Source organism: Danio rerio, chromosome 7 (assembly GCF_052040795.2).
Source record: "Danio rerio strain M-AB ecotype USA chromosome 7, GRCz13ab, whole genome shotgun sequence".
In the NCBI taxonomy this organism is placed as follows: Eukaryota; Metazoa; Chordata; class Actinopteri; order Cypriniformes; family Danionidae; genus Danio; species Danio rerio.
The window spans coordinates 40448109-40475064 of NC_141027.1; the positions used below are offsets into that span (position 1 = coordinate 40448109).

General features: G+C 37.0%; 3 protein-coding genes across 14 annotated transcripts in view; 2 read left to right on the forward strand and 1 right to left on the reverse strand.

The window, feature by feature from the left end:
- The window catches only part of esyt2b (extended synaptotagmin-like protein 2b), an 846120-nt gene that overhangs the window by 750510 nt on the left and 68654 nt on the right, over window positions 1-26956 (forward strand). The window lies entirely within an intron of this gene.
- On the forward strand, window positions 237-8968 carry si:ch73-174h16.4. 3 transcript variants are annotated; one of them, XR_015496027.1, is made up of 5 exons: window positions 237-563; window positions 643-926; window positions 3577-4422; window positions 6673-7309; window positions 7473-7707. XR_015496027.1 is itself a non-coding variant. In XM_087261612.1 (4 exons), exons 1-4 carry the CDS (start codon window positions 558-560, stop codon window positions 7250-7252), a joined length of 1716 nt encoding a protein of 571 aa, XP_087117738.1. In that variant the 5' UTR covers window positions 237-557; the 3' UTR covers window positions 7253-8968. The 3 variants fall into 3 exon arrangements, 1 of the variants encoding a protein (XP_087117738.1); XR_015496028.1 differs by having other exon boundaries at window positions 3577-5013; window positions 5527-7503; XM_087261612.1 differs by having other exon boundaries at window positions 6673-8968.
- wdr97 (WD repeat domain 97) lies at window positions 8953-26488 on the reverse strand. Of its 9 annotated transcripts, none has more exons than XM_087261579.1 (21): window positions 26171-26465; window positions 24985-25314; window positions 23817-24064; window positions 22175-22293; window positions 21332-22013; window positions 19705-19853; window positions 19379-19615; window positions 18795-18885; window positions 17884-18016; window positions 17618-17673; window positions 17471-17534; window positions 16642-16797; window positions 16452-16535; window positions 16022-16177; window positions 15095-15316; window positions 13007-13198; window positions 12736-12857; window positions 10848-11016; window positions 10596-10759; window positions 9474-9535; window positions 8953-9239 (listed from the first exon to the last, which is right to left on the reverse strand). In XM_087261579.1, exons 2-21 carry the CDS (start codon window positions 25312-25314, stop codon window positions 9055-9057), a joined length of 3621 nt encoding a protein of 1206 aa, XP_087117705.1. In that variant the 5' UTR covers window positions 26171-26465; the 3' UTR covers window positions 8953-9054. The 9 variants fall into 9 exon arrangements, with proteins under 9 accessions (XP_087117705.1, XP_087117708.1, XP_087117704.1 ...); XM_087261582.1 differs by having other exon boundaries at window positions 8953-9115; window positions 9482-9535; window positions 26171-26434; XM_087261578.1 differs by having other exon boundaries at window positions 25836-26295.

Here is a 26956-nt window from a genome sequence, read left to right on the forward strand (position 1 = left end):
ACAAGGATGCTTACTTGAATAATTTATAATAACGTACGCTTATAGTGGGTGAACAAATGTTGCTAACAATTCATTTAATGATATTAAAAGCCGCTAAAATCAATAATCTAAAAGCGCCATTCAAATATCTAAATGCTACAAATAAGCATAAAGGTATGCTTTATGCTAACGTCTTGGCTGTCCAATGGTCGTCGCTAAATGAAAGCGTCTTATTTGCGTCATCAAACGGCGACGATGGTTTCAGTCGTAAACATTCAGCGCAGGGAGTCAAAGCGGCATGGAAAAACACATAGAGATTTAAACAGCGTGTACAATTTATGCAGTTCCTACAACACTGTTGGATATCTTATCGCGCCATAAAACATCCATTACTCAACAACTTCGCTCTTATTAAATCCTATATTTAGGTTTATCAGACGTTTAAGACGCTCGCGACATTGCGATGGCGGTTAAACAAGACTAATAGAAAGGAGCATGTAGTTCGTTTGCAGGATGACAGTGATGAGGGAGGTCGTTTTTAGGCTGCTTTAGAGACACCCTGGCGCTTTAGTGGATAAATGAAGGTATGACCTTCTCTTTCTTCCTCTCTCGTGTCTGTCATTTGGTTTGTGTGTCAAAGTAGTAATCCTCGTTTGTGCGCAGATGGTTCTGTCTTTGGTGAATCTGTGCGCCCGGGAGGTGGTGAGCGATCATAGCTCTTCGCCCTACTGGCTGAGCTGTGTGCCCAGAGAGCTTTACCAAGCCCTGCTTGACGCTGCCTTCACCCACTGCCGTCCTCTCGCCGTGGGCGAGCTCGTCCAGCGGTGGCCCGAGCGAACGCTTACCACTGGAGGCAGCAGAAGAGTGGGAAAGTCTCAGTGTCCTCCGAACCGCCTCTGCGTCCAGGCTCTGCTGCTGGCCGTGGTCAGAGGACTCTCGGACAAGAGGTAACAAAACGTTCACTCTTTTCATTTTAACCACAAAATCTGTCATTGAACAGTCAAGGTCGATGCAGAGCCGTGTTATACATGGGTGTTTGTTCACAACATGTCAACATCACAACATGTGATATGTCTGTGACCTTTAAAATTGCAGAACAGCACGGATAAATATAGGTTAACTGTGCTTGCAGTAAACATGTTAATTAGGTACAGGTGGATCATTAAATGTGGCGGCTGGTGCTAAATGTTTTGTTGAGTCGCAAACAAACTGAAAATTACATGTGGAAAAATGGTATGAAAACTCTAATACCTTGTTATTAAACGGTAACACATCATTCAGTTATCACTTATAACGATAATCCAAAAAGTGTCAATAAAAATAGCTGGTAATGCTTTGCATGGATGAATTGGCATTTACCCAAGAAGAACTGTAGTAAAGTCATGTCCCAGTTACCCAGTATGGCATCACAGACATACAGGTGAATGTCTTAATGAGAAATATTTGATAATTTATTCATCCAATAATAGTGAAAATGAGCGAAAATAATGAATATAATAATAATAATCTCCTTTTCACACCTGTTTATTGGAGTACATCCAGAGTAACAAAATTTCCTGCTGGAAAACAGATGAGTACAGTGGTGCTGCATCAAATGGGCAAAGAAGTACAGTAATTGGACTTGTCTAAAAAAAACACAAAAAAACAACAACATGTGAAACATTTCAAGGTCATCTCATTTCAACCACTTCTATAAATATTAGAAAATCTATTCCACCAGATTGCTTTCACAGTGTAAATGCTCATGTGGTTGAAGTTGAGTACACTCAAAGAGCAACTTACTCCTACCTACTCTCTGTCCAGTGACTTAATTCTCAAACACAGGACGCGCTTTTGAAATGATTAAAAATTTTGAGGGAATTTAAATAACATTTTATCAGTCTTGATTTGAACACAAACCCACTGCAGTCAGCATAGATTTGTTGCATAGTTTTGGATGTCCACACTAGGATGGAGTAACACATAAATTTTTATATGTTTATGATTATTAATAAAGTTGAATGTTTAAGGGCCTAGACTACATGATGACCTTAGTGTCATCCTACTACTGTAAAACTAGAATAATATGTTTATCATTGCTTTTTCTGTATGCCAAATGATTTGTTACCTCAGGATCTACCCAGCAAGGTCAGAGGTCATGGAGACCTCTTGCAGGGACCTGGGGCCTCATGTACGAAGACTTGTGTGGAAATCATACTAAAACATTGCGTACGCACAAAGCTGTAAATGTGCGTACACAGAAAAAAATTCAGATGTATGAAACACTGCGTACGCCGAATCTCACGCATATTCTGTTTGTACATCCGAATGAACGTGAAACTGAGCGCAACATGCACGAGCACAAAACCCCTCCCTGCCTCCTCCCCCGTATGAATATGCTAATGACTCTACTTTGGCAAAACCCAACGAAAAAGCAAAGGCAAAAGCAAGCAAAAAGAGAAACTTTGAACAGAATGTGAATTGGAGGTGACCAGAGAAAAACGGTGTTATTTGCAAGTTTGTCCTCCGGAATTAACAACAAAAGAAAAAAATAGAGTGGGAGAGTTTAGCTGGTGCGGTTAACACAGATGGGTCTGAACATCGCACTGTGGAGTTAAGAGAAATAGTGTGATTTATAGGTGTAAAATGTTGTAATACACTTAACAGTCTCAGTTGCGCAGCTCGTAAAACGCTTGAAAACATGTTTTGACACGTTCGAGCATGAACTCGGTTTGAATCCAGCGTCTGATTAACTCATTCTTCTTTTTCTCCCCGCTACATATCAGATTTTGCCCACTATTTATCATGAGAAAGACAAGTAGGAATCATTAATAAGTGTGTGCATCATATTTTATTTGCACATTTATTGAATGGAAATGTTTCTGATTCATGCATGCAAATTCATCTTCAGATAGTGTCTTTATAGCAATGTGCGTGCGGTAGATCTCTTCCATTACAATGGGAAAACAGGCAACCGCTGCAAATTGCGCTTTAATGTTTGGCTGGTCAACTGTATGGTATGGAAATCTTATATACCTGCTAGATGAACCCGTCTTATACAGCTGCCATTGCAAGGCTCAGACACTTTGTAGAGTGCAATTTAACACAACTGCCTCTAGGAGTCGCCAATGGAAATAAAACAGACACGCACAAAAAATGTGCGTACGCCAGCCATAAAGCTGGCGTGGAGCTGCGCACATTCCCATGTTCAGTTCATCGTTAGTAAATCCAAACGTGAGCGATTCTGAGCGTGAAACCTGGTGTACGCAAAGTTTTTGTGCGTACGCAGCGTTGATACATGAGGCCCCTGGAAAGTCATCAAAAGTAAACAAGACTGATTTAAAATGGCAGGTTTAAACGAGGATCTTGCGATCTGATCAATGGATTTTGTGTGTGGGCATTCTTAAAATAGATCTAATTTTCACTATCATTTTGTATTGCTTTATACAGTTTATTTAGTCTTTAATATTCTTTCTCTTTCATAGTTCATCCAAAAATGAAAGTTTATGCATTATTTACTCACCCTGAAATTGTTCTAAACCTTTACGGGCTTCTTTATTCTGTTGAGCCCAAAAGAAGATATTTTGAAGAATGCTGAAAACCCCTTCCTCTCGCCAGGTGTTGCCTGCAGGTGTTGGATCTCAGTGGACTTCAGTGTGAGGATGTGAGGGTTGAAGACTCGATGGGAGGCTGGTCGCTCACTGTCGCACTTTGCTCCATGGTGCTACAAGCTCGAGCTGCTGCCTCCAGAGCTCACAGGAGAGATGGAGAACGAGAGAGAAAAAGAGGCCTGGAGGCAGAACGTGAACGGGGAGCCATCAAACGGGACCGGGGTACAGCAGGATGCGGAAATACCAGTGAAGGAAACAATGAACCAGTACAGAAGATGGAGTGCAGTACCAACCAACCAACATTAGCAGAAGAGTCGGTGAAGGGTGTCAGGAGGAGAATGGAGATCCTGAGGAGAAAGGCTCAATGTGAAGTTAAACCAAACACCAATGGAAATAACAGTAGGTTGTGTGAGCAAGACTGGGAGGATGTAGTTGTGGTTCATATTAGGGCTGATCTTTTTGTCAATTGCCGTTCCTGGGAGCGCGTACGGGATGCTCTTAGTCAACCAGGGCCAATACGGCTGCACTGCCGCTATCTCCGCGTGGAGGAGCTCTCTGCGTCATCCATAGCAACTTTATTGGGTCTCTTGCCTCAGCAGGATCTCCTCGGTGTGGACATCCGCTACTCCAGCCTTGGGGTATCAGGTTTGGCTATGTTACTTCCACTTTTAGCTCCCTTCCCTCAGCTTCACTCTCTCAGACTGCATTACTGTAACTTGGACTTGCAACGCACACAGCCTGGCCAGCAGGGGGCACTTCAGGACATGTGTAAAGGGCTGAGTTCACTGAAGAAACTCAAGAGATTATGCCTGACCGCTCTCCGATTGCCAGGACACCTGCGTCTGCTACTCAGGTACATGCATACATACACGTTGGGGGTTCACAGATTTGTTTATCGGAGTAACACAAATAAAGTGCACAAATCAGAGGCGGTGCGGTGGCACTGTGGTTATCGCTGTTGCCTCATACCAGAAAGGTCGCTGGTTCGAGCCTTGGCTGGGTCAGTTGACATTTCTGTGTGGAGTTTGCATGTTCTCCCTGTGTTTGCGTGTTTTTTTTTGGGGGTTTTTTTGGGGTGCTCTGGTTTCCCCCACAGTCCAAACACATGCAAATTGCCAGATTGTCCGCAGTGTATGAGTGTGTATGAATGTTTCCTATTGATGGGTTGCAGTTGGAAGAGCCACTGCTCTGTAAAACATATGCTGGATAAGTTGGAGGTTCATTCATGAATTAATGAATGATTGAAGTGCACAAATCAAGTGCTAAAGTAAAAATATACACCCCTATATAAAATATTACATGACTGAAACTGTAGACTTGCTCTGAACAAGTTTTGAATCAGTGAGTCTTAGCGCTCTTAGTTACTATAAGTAGCTGTAACTTCTCCATGATTAGATTTTTTTTCCTTTTCTACAAGAGCTGCACAATATTTGAAAAATCTGACATTGCAATATTTTTTTTTGCTGCAATATACAGTTGAAGTCAGAATTATTAGCCCCCCTTTGATTTTTTATTTATTTTTTTTAAATGAGGAAAAAATAATTCACAGTATGTTCGATAACATTTTTTTCTTCTGGAGAAAGTCTTATTTGTTTTATTTTGGCTAGAATAAAAGCAGATTAAAAAAAGGTCGAAATTATTAGCCTCTAAGCGATATATTTTTTTGATAGTCTACAAAACAAACCATCTTCATACAATAGCTTGCCTAATTACCCTAACCTGCCTAGTTAACCTAATTAACCTAGTTAAGCCTTTAAATGTCACTTTAAGCTGTATAGAAGTGTCTTAAAATATCTAGTCAAATATTATTTACTGTCATCATGGCAAAGATAAAATAAATCAGTTATTAGATATGAGTTATTAAAATTATTATGTTTAGAAATGTGTTGAAAAAAAATCTTCCCTCCGTTAAACAGAAATTAGGGTAAAAAATAAACAGGGGGCTAATAATTCTGACTTCACTTGTATATTGCGGTAGGAATATAATTTTTATCAGATGATATGATTAGCTCTATTTGGGAATATTTTATTAATTTAGATCGTCTGGGGTGATCAAGTTTTTGTTATGCAGTGCATCTACACTGAATCTAATAAATTGAAAGCATGTATAAATACGACAGAACAAAAAAAAGAATCTAAAAATATTCAAATATAGGAAATTAACAATCAAACTTAGAATAACTTGGTCATCATTGTATTATTCATTTCATACAACAATACAAAAATAAAATGTAATATATTTTAATTTTTAATAAAGAATCTAATCCTGCTATGTGACTATTGCAGATTCACACATTGCGATATCGATACATTAATGTATATACATACATTTACATAAAGTAGTAAAGTACAGTATAATGTTTTGGAATACAGTGAATTTAAGTAATTTAAGTTTAAGTATTTAATTTAAGTTAAATGTAAGTAAATAAATAAAAGTACTCTGATAAATTAAAGATACTTGAAAAATGTATCTAATTTTAGTAGTTATGTAAAAATGCTTAGTTACTGTCCTGCTAATTCATAAACATTTTAGCTGCGTCCCAAATCGCATACTTATGCACTATTCTACGCCATTTTGTAGTATAAATAGTGTAAGTAGTGTGTTGACACTGAAAACTCTTAAAATAATAAGTGCACTTTAATTACCCGGATGATGCACTCATTCAGCCGCTAAAATGAAGTGTGTAATGATGGACACTTCACGCACTCAACGACCACAGGTTTGCTTACGTAGCGGAAGGGGCGGAGCTATCGGACGCACATGTTGAATAACTTTATTTATTTTGGAGTGTGAAAGCAAAATTCTCCTACGAGAGTGATTATATCGCCTCCCAATGGTGAATGCGGCAATACTCACGATAGGTATTATTTGATAATTCGGTCGTTTATTTCACTTATTTGGCAACCGTCAAACGTCATCAGGGAAACGGTTTGAATTTCCGTTTAGTAAAAAAACATTAGTGCGCCATTTGGGACAACACTACATACATGTACTATCCTGTTGAGTGTGTAAGTGCATAAGTACATAGTGCATGAGTGCATAGTGTATAGTGTGCCATTTGGGACGCAGCTTTAGTATGTGCATTTACTTTCCTGTTTGCAGTTCTCTCTCCCAGCCTCTGGAGGTGCTAGAGCTGCCGTACCTGTGCCTGACCTCAACAGACCTGGCCTATCTGTCCTGCAGCCAGCATGCTTCATCCCTGAGAGAACTGGACCTGAGCGAGAACTGGCTGGATGATTCCTCCCTGCCGTCACTGCGCCGTCTCTTAGGTCAAGCCGAAAACTCCTTGAGCCAACTTTCTCTGTGTGGTTGCGGTCTTTCAGACGCTCTCCTCGGAGCTCTTCTGCCCTCGCTGTCCTGCTGTCGAGCTTTACGCAGTTTAAGACTGGCCTTAAACCCGCTCTCTAGGACAGGGCTTGTTTCTCTGGCCCGAACGGCAGCAGGTATTCCTTCTCTTCGTCTGCTGCTGTATCCCAACCCGCTGGAGGAATACGAGGCTGGTCTGCCAGCTCTGCCCTCCAGTGCTCAGCTGCTGGACTGGCCTCTGCTGGAGGAGCCTGAGAGCCGCCAATTAACGCTGAGGATGCTGGATGAGGTTTTAAATTCCAGAGGACGCTCTCGAGACCTTCTTGTGACCTCTGACCTTTTAAACTATAGCCCAGATTTGACTGTGGTGGATTAAAGAGTGAATGCATCAATAATTCTTATAGCTATAATAAGTATTTGACTATCCAAACAAGTACTTTCATCTTATGTTTTAACTAATATTGGAGAATTTAATCACAGCCGCCTTTTAAACTCACCTCTGAGCTTAGTTTATACACACAATCCTATAAAAGGGCTGGCTAGTGGAAACCTTTGCATTATATTGTATGCAGCTTGTCATATGAAATGATTTTGAGTTGTTGCCTTAAAGTTCAACCAAAATGGAAAGATCTGTCATCATTTAATCATCCTCCATTTGTTCCAAACCTGTGTGAGTTTCTTTCATCTGTTAATCACAGATGAAGATACCATGAAGAAAGCTGTAAAAAATAGCCTTTTTTTGTTCCTACTATGGATGTCAATTGCTGTTTTCCCCAACATTCTGCACAATATCGTGTTCTGTATGGTCAATAGAAGAAAGAACGCTTGGAACCATTTGTGTGTGAGCAATTGATGAGGATATTTTGGGGGTGAACTATTCAGTTAATAACACCAAGGGCATCTCTTGATTTTATTACACATGATAAAACCCATTTAGGATAATGACTTAATTGAAGAAGCCCTTTCACATAAAAATATTAATTTCTATCCACATTTCATGTAACCAATAAGATCTCACAAAGTCATTCAAGTTCCAAAAGTATTCTCGAATCAATATTTTAATATAGTGACAAAGCAGTTACAAAATGGCGCCTGTTGAACTGTAATGATCAGTGGGTGAGGTGTGTTTTTGACTTTGTTACCTCATTTTCTAATGTCAGAATGATGGTTGTGTTTAAACGTTGTAATTTTCCTAAATTTCACCATGTGATTTAGAAACAGACGTCACTTCGAAATTGCCGACAACATTAGAAACTTCATACTGGAATACTGGCGTTCTCCGAGTTTTTGCGTATGTAAACGCTAGAGGTCAGTGTCGCCCTTATAACGAAATTTAGTACCCGTGAAATGAACAGTTATTGATACTAATTTGGTTTACAAAGGTATTGAAATTGTTTTACTGTTTTTTTTGTTTTTTTTTAACTATTTTATATCATACTTTCATTATTTTTTCAAAAATAAGCAGCAGTCAAGCCATTTTCTGGCATATTATGGGCCAAAATGGTGAAATTAGGTTACAGAATGGTTAGAATTGTTTACATTGAGTGTGAAATTTTTGTTCTCCAAGGCTTGTTCTAGATGGGGTTGGTCTGTATTTGGTTTCTGCCTGAGACCACTTTGAAATGACTTCCCTAATGCTCAAGAAGCTGTTCTGTCAATTATGGGTGTCAGTGTTTTTGAATATTCTAATCTAAGAAATATAACAATCTATCATAGATTGTAGAATGTGACACAGTGAGTCTGGGTATTTCACAGTTTGACAAACTGTTGGATCTAGACAAGTGCATTTAATCAATCCAGTCATCAAAATCTCACTCCAGTAATCGGGTAAAAAAAAAAACAATTGACTACCATTATATGAATCACCAAAGACCACAGATTCAGCTAAAATCTTCACTAATTTTATACTGAGGAAAAAAAGACACTAACATGTTTAACGATCGAGGGTAAGTAAAGTAACTATACATTTAATTTTTTTAGATGAACTATCCGTTTAACGTGGCAATTTTTGCAGGCTTTCACAAATGTATATGTCTCTAATATTCAGTTGTCAGTTATACACTGGGAAGATAAAGCTAATTACAATACACAACTTTATTTTGTTTTATTTTATGCATCAGAGATAGAGAGAGAGAGTGTATGCTGGAGTCTTTCAAAGCTTTTAGAAAGTGTTAAGTCTTATCTGTAATACTGTACGTGGGAGCGCTCTAGGTGGAAGTATTTGAGTGGTGAGAGGCGTCTGGTCTCCTGAAAATCCAGAGAAATGGGGAACTGGGACAGTGTGACATGAGCCATTGGCAGAGAGAGAACCCGTGTGAAGCCCATCAACTCTGGACGATATGGTAATGGAGGCAGCAGACGCCCTGTTGGTTCATAATGAAGATGCTTCAAAATACAATATGCTAAATTACAGCTAAGTACAAACTTCTAAATTATTAGATCAAAGAATCATATTTCCCCTGAAACTTATTACACTTCTTAAAAAATAGATATTAACTGAACTGAACATTAAAAACAAACTCCTCATTACATTTAAGTTTCATTGGCATATTAGAGTGATGTTAGTTATTGTATTAAATAAATCCTGAAAGTCTAACCTTGAGGCTCTCGTATCCTAGACATGCTGTGTGTCTCTCCCAGGCGCTGAATAGGCTCCGGTCTACACAAAAACAGAAATTTCTGATCATTGTACACTCAGAAAATGTATTGAAGAAGCATTCATTGGTAATGTGAACTGTTTCAACCAGATTTATTCAGTGTTTTTAGAGAGGATCTTTTTAAAAGAACACTTCATCTACTTTTGGTGAAGGCTCATTTTACAAGTCTGGTTAAAACAGCTGATTTATTTATTTATTTATTTATTTATTGTTATGGTGGGGTCACTTAGCTTAGTTTAGCATAATGAATTGAATCAGATTTGATCGTTAGCATTTCATTAAAAAAATCATAAGATGACTTTGAATATGAATATTATTATAATTTTTTAATAATAAAATGCTAATGGTCTTTCCAAGTACTGGGTTGCAGCTGGAAAGGCATTCGCTGTGTAAAACATATGATAAGTTGGCGGTTCATTTCGCTGTGGTGACCCCAGATGAATAAAGGGACAAAGCCGAAGGAAAATGAATGAATGCTAATGGTCAAATTTGATTCAATTTGTTATGATCAGCTAAGCTAAAAGTGACCCCACCACAGCAATCAACAGAATGAATTAAAAAATGCTTCAAGTCAGCTGTTTAAGAGACGTGCTTTATGAGGCTGATACTTTAAAGCTAAATAGAGATGTTTGGAGTTAAAAATTTAATTAGAATTTTTATAAAGCAAAGAATATTTTCACAGTATTTCCTATTATTATTTTTTTCTGGAGAAAGTCTTATTTCTTTTAGTTTAGCCGGAATATTTTATTATTATTATTATTATTAAAACTGTAAAAATTTCAATTGTCTACAAAACAAACCACTGTTGTCCAATGGCTTGCTAATTAAACTAACTAGCCTTATTTACCTGATGAAGCTTTTGAATGGCCCTTTAAGCCGAATACTAGTATCTTGCAAAGTAACTAGTAAAACATGCACTGTCATCACGGCAAAGACTAAAGATATTTGTTTAATATAAATGAGTTATTATTATGTTTAAAATGTGTTGAAATCTTCTCTCTGTTAATCAGAACACTTGAAATAATTTGTCTTCAAATGTACACAAAATAAAAACTGACATACTTTGGCAAGTCTGAAGGCGCTATAACAGCATCTTTCCTGGCCTCTGGTGGCGGAGGTCGAGTCTGTTTGCCTCTCTGAAGAGAGCAGAAATATTTGAGCACCTCCACAGGACCAGCCAAACTCTGTTCTCCTTCACTGCGCAGTGAAACTGACCTGCTGTGCAGCTGCGAAAGACAACATAACCACATTTCAAATAACACACCTTTTGCTCTGCTCAAAAACATCTCTATCAGTTGAACACCTGCTGCTTGCCTTGTATTTTTTGGTCCAGGTAAGCAGCCAGTGGTTGGCCATCTCTCTCAGACTGTGGTGCTGGTTTGGCTGGTGCTTCGTCAGAGAGTTCCAGCACTCAAATTCTGGACATAACCACAGTTCAACCTCCTCCACACCCAATCTTTCCAATATACACACAGCTAAGGGCCTGCCAGACATTCAGCAGAAGCATAGTTAGTTTCACTAACAGTTTTAAATTGTTTTATAATTGCCATAAAGTGCATTTCAAGAGTTTACACTTAGCTTATGATTGATTATTAAGCGTATCTGGCATGCTGTCCTGCAAGAGAGTTCTGAGCTCATAAGATCCTCGAGCCCAGGGCTCCCTCCCATTTGCAGGGCGAGAGAAGAGTTTGATCTTGAGAACTCCTGTTTTTTCTTGTCGTTTGTAGCTAATGAACAATTAGGGATTGATATGAAGAGATTTACAAGGAGCATGTCTATGGTACTGATTTGGGTTAGTCAAATTAACTTAAGTCGCATGTTTTTAGATGGTGGGAGTAAACCGAGGGACCCGGAGGAAACATGGGGAGAACATGTAAACTGCACAGAAACTTTGACTGGCTTAATAAGCACTAGAACCAGTGACGTTTTTGCTTTGAGGCAACATTGTTAACCACTGGGCCACCGTGCCCATAGGTATTCATAGTGACTTAGGAATCGTCTGATTGGTGAATCATGAATTGGCAAATGCAGGATCAGCCTTGATCAATCATAAGCATGTAATCCTCTTGAAGGTAGTTTATAAATAAACTTTACTCATTTAATGTTAAATTGTTCTCTGATATCTACAAACTAAGTATGTGGCTTAGGTAAGTGCAAAAATTGTCCAGAAATGCTCAAACCCTTTTATACGCTTGTCTAAAAACACAGAAATTACCACAAGAATCAAAAGCTTTTTGACCATGTTTGGAATGGTTGTGAATATTAATGAGCTGCTCTGAGACACTCCACAGCTTGTGTCAGTGCCTGATGCACATATACAGTATAGGCAAAATAATCGCACTTCAGTTGTCAAAATGTTTATCAAATTTTGTAGATTCCTTGAGTAAGCTATCTTTACACCACCATGAAAACCTAGTTTGCCTCTGAGTTGTGCTGTGGATGAAATCTAGGCTAAATTGTAATTATAATCATCAGAAGAGGCAGACAGAAATGTATTAAAGTTTTATTTTGTGGTTTTAACGTATATGAAAACAGAAACAGGAATTAAAATCAACCTCCAATTAAACAGGTGAGGTTTTGCAGTTTATTGTCATCCTTTTGTCCCAGAGAAAAATGACAAAAAGAGCAAATATCATAATATACATGTTAAACTTACAAAATACAGTTCAATAGACATGATGCCTCTTGGAAGCACTGTAAAAATTTATAATATGGTTATACTGAATTATGCATTCTAACCACAGGTTACCCAAGAGCCCTATATAGTTACTTTTTTTTAAATAAAAGTCCCCCAAACATAATACGAAAAAAATCATTGTTGTAATCTCACTAGGAAACATGATGGCCAATCAAATGCTACCAAGAGTGGACTGTTTTTCACCAGGATTTTTGTTGTGGGATTTACACAAGAATGATAAAACAATGGTGTTTGAGGCTTGTGTGTAATTTTTATTTGATTAAATTTGATTATTCTTTCTTATTGTATTATTGAATGTATGTCATTCTTTAAAAGAACACCCTTTTTTTTTTTTTTTTTGTTAAACGTAAACATGATTAAAAAACGGCTCATTTATTGGATGTGTCTTGTAGTTGATATATTCCAGTTAAAGCAATTTCATAAAATACTAGACCATGTGGGGCAAAAGTGGTTGTGCAATAAATGATCCAACTACATTGTAATATATAGTTAAATTATACTTACATAAGATCAATTTCTTTGTTAGCCAACATGGTGAGAAGCTCCAAAATAGTGTCAGAACTGCCTGGATTCAGAAACACCATCAAATTCAGCAGCTCGCCAACAAAATGCTGGTCCTCCCTTGACTACAGAACACATATTCATATATATTCTTATACTTAACATACTTAAGAGTTTACAAAAACTTCTATTTTCTGTATTTGTACATGGAAATTAAAGCAACGATTAGCATTGTTGCCAGCATTAGATATTCGACAATCACAATTTGATTTACCATGTTCTTGTGAATGCAGTTTTTCAGGCAAATCAGCAGTTCATTGCTGAGAGTCTCTTTGTTCAACACTTTCTGCTGTACTAGCAAGAGAAATGCATTCAGGATGCTGCTCTTCTGAGCCATGCTGCAAGACATCATGAAGTCCAACAAACGCAAACAGAACTGACTGGGGACTAAAGACCTCGGAATGCACTGTAAACATATGCAAAGAGAAAACATCATCTTGGAGTTAATAATTTAATACACATATAGTCAAATGAAAATGCTTGAACACATTGAATCTTATGGTTTTCCATATCTGGACATAACAATAAAACTACATGGTCGCTAGCAGGTCTACAAATTTGGAAGATAAAAGCTCACACAATGAGCTCAGATGAACACAACTTAATATTTTATACCATGTCTTTAGTGATTTAAAAAAATAAGGCCAAGATAGTTTGTGTAAGTTTCCTCTGGGTGCTCTGGTTTCCGACACAAGTCCAAAGACATGCGCTATAGGTGAATTGGAGAAGCTAAATTGTCCATACTGTATATGTGTAATTGGGAGTGTATGGGTGTTTCCCAGTGATGGGTTGAGGCTGGAAGGTCATCCGCTGTCTAAGCCGAAATGGAAATTAATGAAGGCAAAACTGAAAATGTATAATTGACAAACTTAAAAACACCATATGATTCAGATACCTGTAGATCCACTTTTAGCAATAATTATTTGAAGGGATCATTTTGAACTCATCATCAGTCTCTCAGATCATTTTCTTTATTCTCTATTTCCACCTGGGGCTACTCATTCAGAGGCCTCTAGAGATTGTGCTGAGGCATTAATGTGATCCAAGTACTGTGAAGAGAAGATGCCAAAGTATCCATAATCCTGGACCAGGCCGTATCCTGAACAGATGCTGTGGCTGTCATGGAGGAACGGAGAGCATGAGACTGATTCCTGAAAGACCCAAGTCTTTACATTGATCTGGTGGGCCAACATGAACACCCGCCGATGACCAACTCGCACCTGCAGTTTCTCCACAATGGACGTCCAGCGATCTCCAGCCTCCAACACCTAGACTGCAGCTCTGCACAAGAAGTTTGGCCAGAGGAGAAATGATCGTGCCAACTGAGCCTGGTTTCTCTCAAGGTTTTTGCCTTCACTTTGGTCGATTGGTAAGTTTGTGGCTCGCCACTGGCTTGCTTGAGTTTTTTTTACTGCTCTTATCGAAGCAGTATAAGATCTGGACTTTGACTGGACTATTGAACACCGTAATTAATATTGTTTTTTCAGCTGTTCCTTTGAAGATTTGTTGCTGTGCTTGGGATCATTGTTTCATGACCCAATTTTGGCTCAGCTTTTGCTGCGGGATGAGCATTGTTAACACACACTTGAAGACTTCAGATCAATAAACTGCTAAAACTGCTAATGGTCTGTTAAGGCATTTGATAAGTAGTGCTTGACTTATTATTCTTTTTGTTAATGCTAAATGTTTTTGTTTATCTGAGGCTTATTTAAAAAAAATGTTTTACCTAACAAAGATTTGGAAAAACTGTAATTTGATATGATGTTCAAACCTTTTCACAGGATTTTATATATATTTTGTGATAAAAATTTTATTCATTCATTTTCTTTTCGGCTTAGTTCCTTTATTAATCTGGGGTTGCTACAGCGGAATGAACCACCAACTTATCCAGCACAAATTTTACACAGCGGATACCCTTCCAGCTGCAACCCATCACTGGGAAACACCCATACACTACAGACAATTTAGCTTACCCAATTCACCTATAGCACATGTCTTTAGGGGGAACAGGAGCATCCAGAGGAAACCCATGCCAACATGAGGAGAACATGCAAACTCCGAAAAGAAATGCCAACTAACCCAGCCGAGGCTCGAACCAGTGACCTTTTTGCTGTGTGGCAACAGCACTTCCCACTGCGCCACCCCAAATTTGCATGTTATGTTTTGTTTTATTTAGAAAACTTGATCCCCAAAACCTTAAAGCGCAGTATCTCCAATTCCCTCAGAATGCAAACAGATGCTTATAATTTCTCATTTGTAAGTGGCTTTTTTTGCTGGGTTGTGGTGTTTGTATTGGTCTTACACTCAGATTAGGAAACATCTTCTGAAACCACGGCTCATCCACAAACTGCAGGAGGAACTCTGGAATATTTGAAGATGGGGGTGGAGGGAGCGGGGGTGTGGGTTGTTTAGGTGGAGAGGGCGGTGGGACAGGGGTGGGTATAGGTGGGGGAGGTGGTGAAGGTTTGGGGGGTGGAGTCTGACGGGGTGTAGGAGGTTTTATTGGGGAAAGGGGCTTTGGAGGCTGTGAAGAAATGAACATGAGAGAGCATTTAGAGGAAGAAATGAAATGGTTAGGTGACATCATTAGATTTTCTTCCTTGAAGTGTAGTTGCATTTAACATTGCTTGGCAAAATGCGAAATCAAGTTAGAAAATGCTCAAAAGTTTTCAATGAATACAAAAAAGTTCCACATACAGATGTATGTGACTAAGTCAATTAATCACTTTTACCAAAAGAAAGCAGGGTGTTTTTAAAGTTGCCTTTGTGTGAGAAGCGATTTTAACATCACACACTATTACCCACACCTTTACAAAACACAGTCAGGGGCAACCATCAACATACAAAAAGTCACTACAGTGTCAGGTTACTGATGTTAAACCATAATGGAAGTGCTTTTACCCATAACTGATAACAGGACTCTTCTTTTTTAACCCTTTTTTAGGGCACTCATACAGATCAGTAAAGCCTGGAGTGTTACTAAGGGTTATTAAAAGACTTACAAGAAAAAAAAAATCATATTTTAAATAACTGTCAATGAAGTTAGCATATACGATTAATTGCCCAATAAAGGGTTAAAAACAATCATGCTTAATTGCATAATTTGTGCACCAACAGGGGGGAGTACAAATGCACCCTATATGAGATATGGTATTTTACTCAAAATATGTAACTTTAATCAAATGCATGAGACTAGATTTAGGATTAAAAAACACAACAATATCCTAACAGGAAATATGTGTTTTTCTTCCATCAGTCGAGGGGGGAGAGGGCTCTTCTGTATGGATTGTGTTTTTATAATCGGTGGAGGGTGCATTTTAGACTCTCCCCCATCCTTCCTCTCCTCCTCTCCGTTATGCAGGAGTTGCACTTCATCTAGATCGCTCTGCTCATGACAAGCCAAAAAAAAAGAAGAAAAAAAAATTCCATCAAACACTGCGCATTTCCACAAAAGCAGAAATTTAAGTCGTTAAAAAAACAAATAAAGATTTTTTTTAGATTTATGAAAATCATACAGATCACACAAAATATTGTGATTAATGTTACACAATTTAAATTCATATATATAGAGTAAATATATATTTACTCTAATGGTAAATATAAAAAAACATTGTGTTTATATATATGTAACATCATTTTAAAATGAAGCATTCTCTAACCTGTTTTTTTGGAGGCAGGGGAGGCAGCTTAGGATGTTTAGGTGGAAACAGTAATGAATACATCTCAAACATATCCTCTGGAATCTAGTAGAATCATACAGAATCTTAATATCATAATAATTTCACAAACATATCACATTTTTGATAAATTAAATGGAAAATAAAAGTTGAACTGTAGTCATGAACTCACTCTTATATCAAGGGGTTGTCTGTAAGTTTTACTCAGGTAATTACTAAAGGCCTCTTGTTTGGTTTGTACAGTGGCTATTTTTTTAGTTCTGCACTCAATCTCTCCTTTTCGTAGGGATTCCAGATCTTTATGTCTTGCCATGAGAACTCCAAAGTCCTTTAATCAAACATTTGGATTATTTCAGGTTTCATGGGGAAATTGCATAGGCTTAATGTATTTTATACTGTACACACTGTATATCCTATAATTAACCCTTAACACATACCCTTTTTCTTTCAATTTATACAAATAAATTCTAATAATTTAGAACCAAAATATGTCCAAACAAAGTCAAAAATGACTGGTATTCCTTTGCTGGTATAATGATTACCAAAGCCATAAAAACAAAACGTCACCTCGGAATTAAAAGGTTCTATATGCGTTCTGAATGATTTTGAGATATTGAGCTTCAAAGTTTTTGCATTCCATAGCAAACAGTATGTGTGTAACATTTGTATCTTAAATTAAAAAAATGTAAAATGTAAACAACTTATTAAAAATATCCCATAACGTAAACTTAAAAATAGTTGTCGATTAATAAGAATATGCCAATACCTCAATTTTGACAAAAATGTCAGATACAACCTTATAATAAGGTGACAAAATGTTAATATTTTTATATAACCTTTAAAATATCCATAACTTTCATGTTTGTAATAAAAATGTACTACTTTAACAGTTTTACTTATAGGACAGCTCAATGTTTTTATGATGTACAGAAGGGTGAGTGACCTGTAATCTGAAAACATGCATACCAGTGCACACATTATTACATATATTTGACACTTACTGGATCTTTAGTATAATCAAGCGATTTAGGACCATCCTTTCGAATAAAACAGCAACTCTCCATTCTGTTAGGTGTTTAATACAAAGAAAAAAAAATGGATGTGTATCTATATATGTGTGTAAATACTGCATTTGAGTTGAGCTTTACCTGGATTTGAGGCTAGTGTTCCAAGATTTGGGCAATTCAGGGTCTGGATCACATTTCTCAGTGGGTGATAAAATGAAAACACAAATGATTTCTGACTATACCTCCTAATTAAGTAAAGTATAATAAAGTAAATATCCACTATTTTGAAGTATAGTTTCAGTCAAACTATTATTCTGGAACATTTTTAACGTTAGTATTTGTAAATACGCCAAGACCCTGACAACTTTTAAAGAGGGTCTGATTAAAAACGCTTTATAATGCTGTACTTGTGTCCTGCAGTCTGGAGGGAGTAGGTGTGTATTAGGGATTCTGTAAAGGTCTCCTGTGATGCCCAATAGCAGGTCTCCACTCTCCCCACAGTATGCCAAACACTCCGGCTCAACATTCAGCTCAAGAATTCTGAAACAACAAATTCACAGCAAATAAAATTTGTCAAAAACGGTTTATTATTGTTTTAAATAGTTAGGGCCATTCACACCAAGCAAGATAACAATAAAGATAACTAGATTTTTTGTCCACACCAAAAATAAAATAACAATCTGTTTATTTTTAGCTGTAGTCTATGCTTCTCTTTTTTGCATGACTCCCTTGTAACCAGCGGATGTCCTCAGTGTGCAACGTCTCTAGCATATCTGACCAGTGAATCCAGCTCATGTAATCAACCTGAACCAAAATTTAGAGTTATTAATTATTTTCCCCTAGCATTTTCAAAAGGAGGCAACACAAATATGCCAAAACTATACTGGATACCTTAGGTACTTTTATTTGTATACTTCAACTTGCAGGTCTTGTTTGCACATAGCTTCCATGTCATCTTATAACCAGTTGTTTTGAACGCAGTCATCATCTTTAAATAATCTTAGAAAAGAAGGCTTTAACATCAAACAGAGCTTTCCACAATGTGGCCTGTAGCTTTAAATTGCAAAAGCTCTATATATTTCCTTAGATTCTGACTGGCTGTGTGTTTTTTTTTAATCCTTGCTGAAAAAAAAATAGCACTGAAAGTTATTGATATTGTTTCTCTGCATCTTTATCGTTATAGCTGTGGTGTGAACTCTGTTGTCATTTGACATTCTGAATTCATTTTATATTAAGGTATTTAGTATATTATATATTTAGTTAAAATGTTTCATATGAAGGACCCTTACTGCAATTAAAAAGTAGTTCCTGTACTGACCTAAGAAGGCAGTTTTTCAAATCCCAGATCCGTACAGTTTCATCCTGACTGCTTGAAGCAAACACTCCCAGCTGACAACAGGCACAGAGCCCTGGGACACATAAACAGACAGTCTCAGTCTCCAGAGGGACAGGGTGCAGCATGCATTAATTAGCCAAGATTAATCCCTGGGTCATATTTCATCTCTAAACAATAAGAAAAATATCTACAGGCTTTTAAGACCATTCAGAATGAAATTTAAGATTGGTTTCACAATGTTGGTCTCACTTGTAGTCATAATACAGCAAATTTTACAAACGAAAGATAGAATGAGAAGATAAAAATGCACAAATATTTCAACCATTATCAGAAGCCTGATCATTTTTCACATATTTAAATCCCTATTGAAAACATAAATGGAAAATGTATACCCTACCCTGTTTAAATTTGCTACATTTTAGTTCAATAATATAAAAATGCACAACTTAAAAGCAGTAAACACTTAATGAGAAAATGCTCCATTGAAAGTGTTGATTATTAGAAGCCATTTTGTAGTTTTAGATATAAATTCATTTAGTTTGAATGGTAAGTTTACAGTCTCTAACCTGTGATCTTTTTGTGATGTCTTTCACTGGGTTGCTGGTCATATCGGGTTTGGCTGTCTAAGCTGTGCTGCACCAGGCTGTCAGTTTTATTTTCTGGGTCTTCTAAAGCTAGGATGAGTTGGGTTCCCAATAGTGCTAGCAAAACAGGAGGGTGGTCGCACAACACGCTGAAATGGAGACTCAAACACTGCTTAGCACATGGGAATACCCGCCAAACCAGCACAGCTTTATCTTCACCTACAACATAAAGCCATTGAGATTATCATTAATCTGCTTGAACGTCAGCAATCACAGTGATGGTACTGTATATTAGAGTAATCATAAACCTGCAGTCAGTAGGAAACCACTGTCTGGATATGCCTGCATGCTGTTGATGTTTTTGTTGTTGTGAGCAGATGTTCTGAACTGGACTTTGGCTGAATTCATATTGAGTACAGACACATAACCACCAAGGTGGCCCAGTATAACCAGAAACCTATGAAGACAAACAAAAAAGCTACAAAGAGATAGAGAAATGCAGCTAGATTGCAACAAACCAGTAAATATGACAATACACTTTAGTAAAAAAAACAACTTAATACAATATAAGCAATTTTACAATATCAGCAAAAGTGACACCATCTCAAGATGCCATTTAGATGCTTCGTGCTCCAAAAAATGCAAATAAATACACCACAATAAACACTAAGATTTTGTTGACGTACAGATATAACTAGGTTGAATATGTTAAAGTTGAACTCAAGCGCTTTTAACTTAGCTTAGCATGATTCATTGAATCAAATTAGACCATTAGCATCTCAATTAAAAATTCTAAAAAAAGAGCTTTGACAGTTTTCTGTAGCTACATTACTGTACTAAGTACAGTACTAAGACTGACAGGAAATGAAAAGTTCACATTTTCTAGCCAGAAACTTTTGGGTATCATTTCTGCAGCAGTCACAATGATATTCAACAGAGCCTAAAAATAGTCCCCAGTTAGGTAACTAGGTAAAAGCAATATCATTGTGTCTACTGCAGCCATAGTACTGCAGCCAAGTTCCTTGAACCTCTTAGTACACAATGTATGTGCTAATGGTCTAATTCAATTCCATGACTTTTGCTAAGCTAAGCTAAAACTGCTCCCACCAAACCCGGAGATCAACTGAATATATTAAAAATGGTGAAACTCAACTGTTTAACTCTAAGGGTGTTGTAAATTGAGCCCATTTCCAAAAAAAAAAAAGTTATTTTAAAGGGCACCTGTTTTACCCTTTTTACAAGATGTAACATACGCCTTTGGTGTCTCCAGAGTGTATCTGTAAGTTTCAGCTCAAAATACCCATCAGATTATTTAATATGGCCTCCATAATACTGTGGCTTTAAATGCAAATGAGCTGCTTCTCCCCACCCACTGTTCTCGCGTGCGTATCTGCTTCTCATCATGTTTTACGCCAGATAAACAGCAAAGTGACAGAAACAGACATGGATGAAGCTGAAATACAGCTCACTAGTCAAAATACCAAATAAATTGATTTCATTAACTTGCGGTGGAGTTTATCTAAGCCTTTCTGAAATGATGAGTCTCACACAAATGTTTGCAGTACACACACACATATTAGCATTTACTGACACGATGCAGCCATGGTGACGTCATCCTTCAACGTCATGCTACGGTGGGCCTAAAAATCACTAGGATTTGGGTCCTATTTTAACTTTAGAAAAAAAAGAGAGACTGATTGTGTTTCTATCACTCCAATATGACAGTGACACTATACCTACACACAGTTCTGTGTAAGTTAATTTTCATCATAGGTGCCCTTTAACTATTCCCTCTTTATATATAGTTCCATATTATTATTTATATATAACTGTTTACTTTCTCAAGACAAATTTAGGTATTACTTAAAACATGTATGAAAGTTCATTTGGATATACTATTTACACTTGACTCTATTTCAACACATCATCAAATACCTGTTTGCATCATGCAGAAGTCTGATCTTCTTTGGCTTGTGTGCTCTATGCGTCTGTAAGGATTCCCATTCTTTATCTGTAATGTCACAGTATAACACCATGCAGGACACAGTGCCTATTTTTGCCTCCGTCTGTCCACTTGGCCCCTCCCAACGCTCTATACCACGCCATTCATCCTGTATTGTTATCGGACTAGTCAAAGTGCTAGCAATAGTTACCACCCCATCTTCAGTGAGCACCAGTAGAATCTTCTTGGGCACACAGCAATCAGCACAAACTACTTTTCCTTTAGTTTGAAATCTAGTGAGCACCGCATCCTTATCTGCTGCAACAACTGTGATATTACTATTTCCATGAGTACAAACTACACACGCTTGGAAGGAAGGAGGGTTTGGAGGAGTGGAGATTTGGCAGATAGGAAGTCTATTGACCCAGTCTAGTCTGCAGTGTAGATAGTAGAGGCAGTTAAAGGTCCAGAAGTCAACGCTGTTGGTGGAGTATGAAAAGAAGTTTGCAGCACTGTCTGAACCTCCCATGATCAAGGGAGGTGAACACTCATTAGGAATGGAAACAATCTGGACGTGGTCTCCAACCTCTGGGCTCCAGCATCTCACAGTGCCATCGAGAGAAGATGACAACAACAGGCCAGAGACAGGACACAGAGCTAGGGAAGTCACAAGAGCTGAAAAAAGACAGAAAGACACACTCAGATACACTTCAATGTACTGGCTTAGGTTTTAAGCGTGGCTAATGTTGACATTCAATATGATTATATTACTGCAATAGCAAATATCCTTCATATTTTTAAACTTTATATCCAGTGAAGTTTAAAGATTTTCAGACCAGTATGTCCCAAAAAGCACATCTGAAGCTCCCAGTCTGGTCTCCATACTCGGATTGTCGTATCTCCTGAGGTGAATACAATATCTCTAAGGGGACAGTAAATCAATCCTGTAATATCCCTGAAAAAAAGAGAGAATGACTTAAGAGAAATAATGAAAGAAAATACATAATACACACAAATCTATTTTAAATAACTCATTCATTTTCATCAGAGGTCGCCACAATTATCCAAATTATCCAGCATATGTTTTACGCAGCGGAGGCCCTAAAATAACTACTTTAATTACAAATTTTTCCTGGCTAATTGTGTAAACTGTCCTCCTTAGACAGTTTAAAAAACCATGTAACATACATCATGTGAGTATATATATATATATATTAGAGATGGGAATCACCTGATTGATGGGAGTCCCCACAATATCATATTATCATAACACTTGTGTCACGATACGATATTATGTAGCCTAACAATCAGAAGGTCGCTGGTTCAAGTCCCAGCTGGAACAGTTGGCACTTCTGCGTGTGAGTGTGCATGCTCACTCCGTGTTCATGTGGGTTTTCTCTGGGTGCTCCAGTTTCCCCCACAGTCCAAAAATAAGTGGTATAGGTAAATTGAATCGTAAATTGCCCGTAGTGTATGTGTGTGTATGAGAGTGTGTATGGGTATTTCCCAGTACTGGGTTGCGGTTAAAAGGGCATCCGCTGCATAAAACATATGCCGGAATTGTTTGCGGTTCATTCCGCTGTGGCGACCTCTGAAATAGAGACTAAGCTGAAGGAAAATGAAAGAATGAATAATATATATTGTTATATGCTGTTATAAACTATATACTGTTATATGTCGCAATATATAAAAAAAAATCCCAACTTTAAATTTTGCTCCCAACGAAAACCTTTTGCAAAATTGGTTTTAACTAAACAGAAAAAAATGTCAGTTTGGGTATAAAAATTAGATTTTATTGCTGCAGTGCAAATTAGGTCTTTCAAGAAGATAAACAGACCAACATTTCAATGCCGCCATCTTCATTTTACTAACTTGCGGGATAATTCATATTATTCAACCAATTAATAAAATATAAAATGATCTACTGATAATATATTGATATGGACGTCTGTATATCTATATAGTATTGCTGCAGAATATATATAGAAACTATAATGTATGGATATTTTCCCCCACCCTTTATAAAATGTGTTCAGTAATAAATAACTTTCAGCAATAAAAATTAAACTACACTGAACTGAACTTCAACTCTGAAAACTGGACTGACAATTTTCAATTCACTAGAACTTCTATGTTAAGCCGCTTTGACACAATCTACATTGTAAAAGTGCTATAGAAAAAAAGATGAATCGAATTGAACTGAATAGTTACTCAATTATGGGAGTATAATGTATACACGTCTAGTATTACCAGTATTTGTGGACCTTGGGGTTTGGCCATTTGGTTTGTATATCACACAGAATGAACTAATAATAAAAAAGTAAAAATGCTGTGTTTTCTGAGAGGGTTGGGTTCAGGGTTTTGCTGAGGAGAGTTGAAAAAAAATGCTGTGTTTGATACATATTCCAGACCTTAGCTTAAAATGCTTGCAGGGCTTACTGTCAGTGATTTAATTAGTCCAAAACATTCATAACAAACCCTAAATGGAGGTTCTTCTTATGCTCAATAATGCATCCCTCTGTAAGATCAACCACAGCCACAGCTCGTCCATATGCAGCCGCTGCTCTGAGGCGCTGCTCAGTTCTGCTAGGCAACAGTGCTAGATGTGTGAAATCACAACTCCCCAAACCGTCTACAACTCGTTTACGACACACCAAGTGTGTGAGGCACCACACACAAACATTTCCCATTCCAGCTGTGACAAGCTCATTAGAGTGCTCCAAAACCTGTGGCAAGACAGACGAAAACATCTCTCATTCATTACATTCAGTACAAACTGTGATGTAAATCAGTGATTTGACATCAGAATGCTGGTTTAAAATATTTGAAGTCATTTTAAGACTCCCAAGTGGGGCCCATCCTCCTGGTCGAGAACATCATAAATAACACTTAGTTTTATTTAGGAGAGACACTGCAGGCACAAAAGAATTTCATGCTCTTGCAGTTTTGAGATTTTTTAGCTTTTCGTAGAGTGTCTTTTTTCAGTCTAATGTAAAGATTCAAAATACCCTTTGACATGTTTCTTTGTTGCACTTTTAACAACTTGAGTCTGTACATTTCAATTACAAAATTCTAATAATTTTCTCAAAATATGTTTTATGTTTTACACTGTATTATTCATTTCTGCATTTAAAGAATATGTTCATTTATAATTTGCCTGATTATATAAAATCATTTATTATACTAAATAATTGTGAACTTTGTTCTGCCTGTTTGCAGTATTATGGAGTTATAAAGACAGAATCTTAAATAATAATATTAATAATTACAATAATAGATAATATAAACGTACATTTATATGGTTCATACCATTGTGAATGCATAATCACGCCAATCAACCTAGTGATGCAAGAGAGAAATATTCAAAAGTCAAAAACCAGAAGATCTAGAGCACTGATAGCGATCGTAAGTGTTCACAAGCTTTAGTTTCTACATTTGCCGAAAAGTAAAGTAAAATTTGCTACATAGGTTGTATAAGTTTGCATAGTTTTTGTATATTTAGTAAAATAATGCCTCATTTGCATATTTAAACATAAGTAAAATACTTGGTATTCTTAACGTACTGTAATAAATCATCTGGAGACTTAAATCTTTAATTCTTAACTAATCAACGATTAACGTGTTAAAAGTTTGTTTAAAACCGCACCTTGCAAACCCTCACATCCATGGGCTCCACAGCATGAAACAGAGGGTTCAGTTCTCCATCTAATACGCTGAGAACGGCCCCAGGGCCCCAGCCAACTATTTTGCGACTCAGATGTGTGAAGGTGAGACCAGCATAGTGGATGGTGCTGGACTGGCAATACGAATGGTCTCTTAGACGGCCATCAGGGTAATAGAAGTGCACAAGACCACTATGATGGAGACTAGCAAAGCCTGCGACACCCTCACCACAGCTCATGTGACGAACAGGGTCTTCACAGGAGAGGTGGAGGACATGATGAAGGCCATGGGTGAGAACATCCACATCATCCATCTGGACAGAGGCAGGTAAAGAATGTTCAGTAGTAGAGAACCAAAAAAGAGAAATAAATAAAAAGTTTGCCTCGTGCTTTCAGCCTCTCGTTTTCTCTAACAAGAAAGATATTTGCTCAAACAAAACCTAAAAAAAAAAAAATAGTGCCAAAATATCACAAATGAGTACATAATATTTAAATAATAGTGAAAATTTTGATGGCTTATTGCCAATAAAATAAAAGTCAAAGATGTGTGACCTGTCTTTTAAGGCACTGGGATTATGTTGTCGTTTTTATGAGTTTTAGTGTAGATATTTTCGTCATAAATGTTCGGAGTATTAATTTATAAACGAAAATGAGGGTGCAACATTAAAATTTCAATAAAACACACATTTTGGCAAACATATGATGATTTTGTTTGCTTAAACAGCCAACAAAATTACATGAAAAAGGCAAAAATGAATAACGGGTGTAAATATTAGGTAAACTAACGTTGGTAAGTAATTTGATTTGACGTAATATTGAAGACCTTTAACTTTACCTTATCACTGCTATCCGTCCTCATTTGACTTTTTCCTCCATCGTCTCGACCGAAAGACGAACTCGTTAAACACTCAACCAGTGAGTTCTCAATTTTTTCTGTAATAATCTAAATTTTCGGATTAACGTTATTCTGAATAAGTTAGATACTTTAACCACATCACGCGCTTCTTTGTCGTGGTTTATTTTGTCTCGAAGTTGTTAAAAGATAACATAATTCGACTAGCGAAAGCGTTAATTTAGGCTCAAAGAACTAAGTTACGTGCTACTTTTTTGGTCTTGACTACACTTATAATTTACTTATTTATTTTGTTATTGAACCTATTTTCAACTCACGTGGAAGCAAGCAGCTCGGTGAAGAGCTCAGAAAAAGAAAGCTCTCTGACCAGAGCCGTTGGGCAACAGTAACCATGGAGAAAACCCACAGACAACAGAGTATATTGTCCACTCAAATAGAGCACAAATCTTCATAGTCCTTCTCCAAGGAAAAACAGACACGAATTTTGCCTCGTGGCAAAATAATTATATTACAATTCTACTAAAATATTTACCAACATATATAACTATAATAGAGCATTGAGAATAATAATTGAAAGGAATGACTGATTTAAAACACATTTAACGTTATTGTGTTTCTCTACAGATCTGTTAAATGTTTTAAAAACATATTTTTTCTTGATCACATTATCTTGTATCTTAAATAATATTAATAATTTAAATATTAAAATGTAAATATACTTTTGTATATATAGGCCATTTTCAATGCATAATCGCACCAACCAGCCTATGCTAGAACTCATTTAACAGTCTGAAACTGCAGATCAAGAGTACCAAGAGTCTTTATTTCCTGTAAAATATGTGTTTGTATCTACATATATGTTAAAAGTAAAGTAAAACTAGATGCATAGTTTGAATATTTTGACCTACAGTAACCTCTAAAATAATTAATCAGAGCTGACTGTAAGTCAGAATACACTAAATATCTCTCAAAACAATGAAAACTTCAATAGGTGTTATTAATATATTAGATGTAATTTAAATCAATACATACATTTAATTGAAGCATGTACTACAGAAACCAACAAACGTACAGAAAAGGTTGACCCCCCCCCCCCAAAAAAA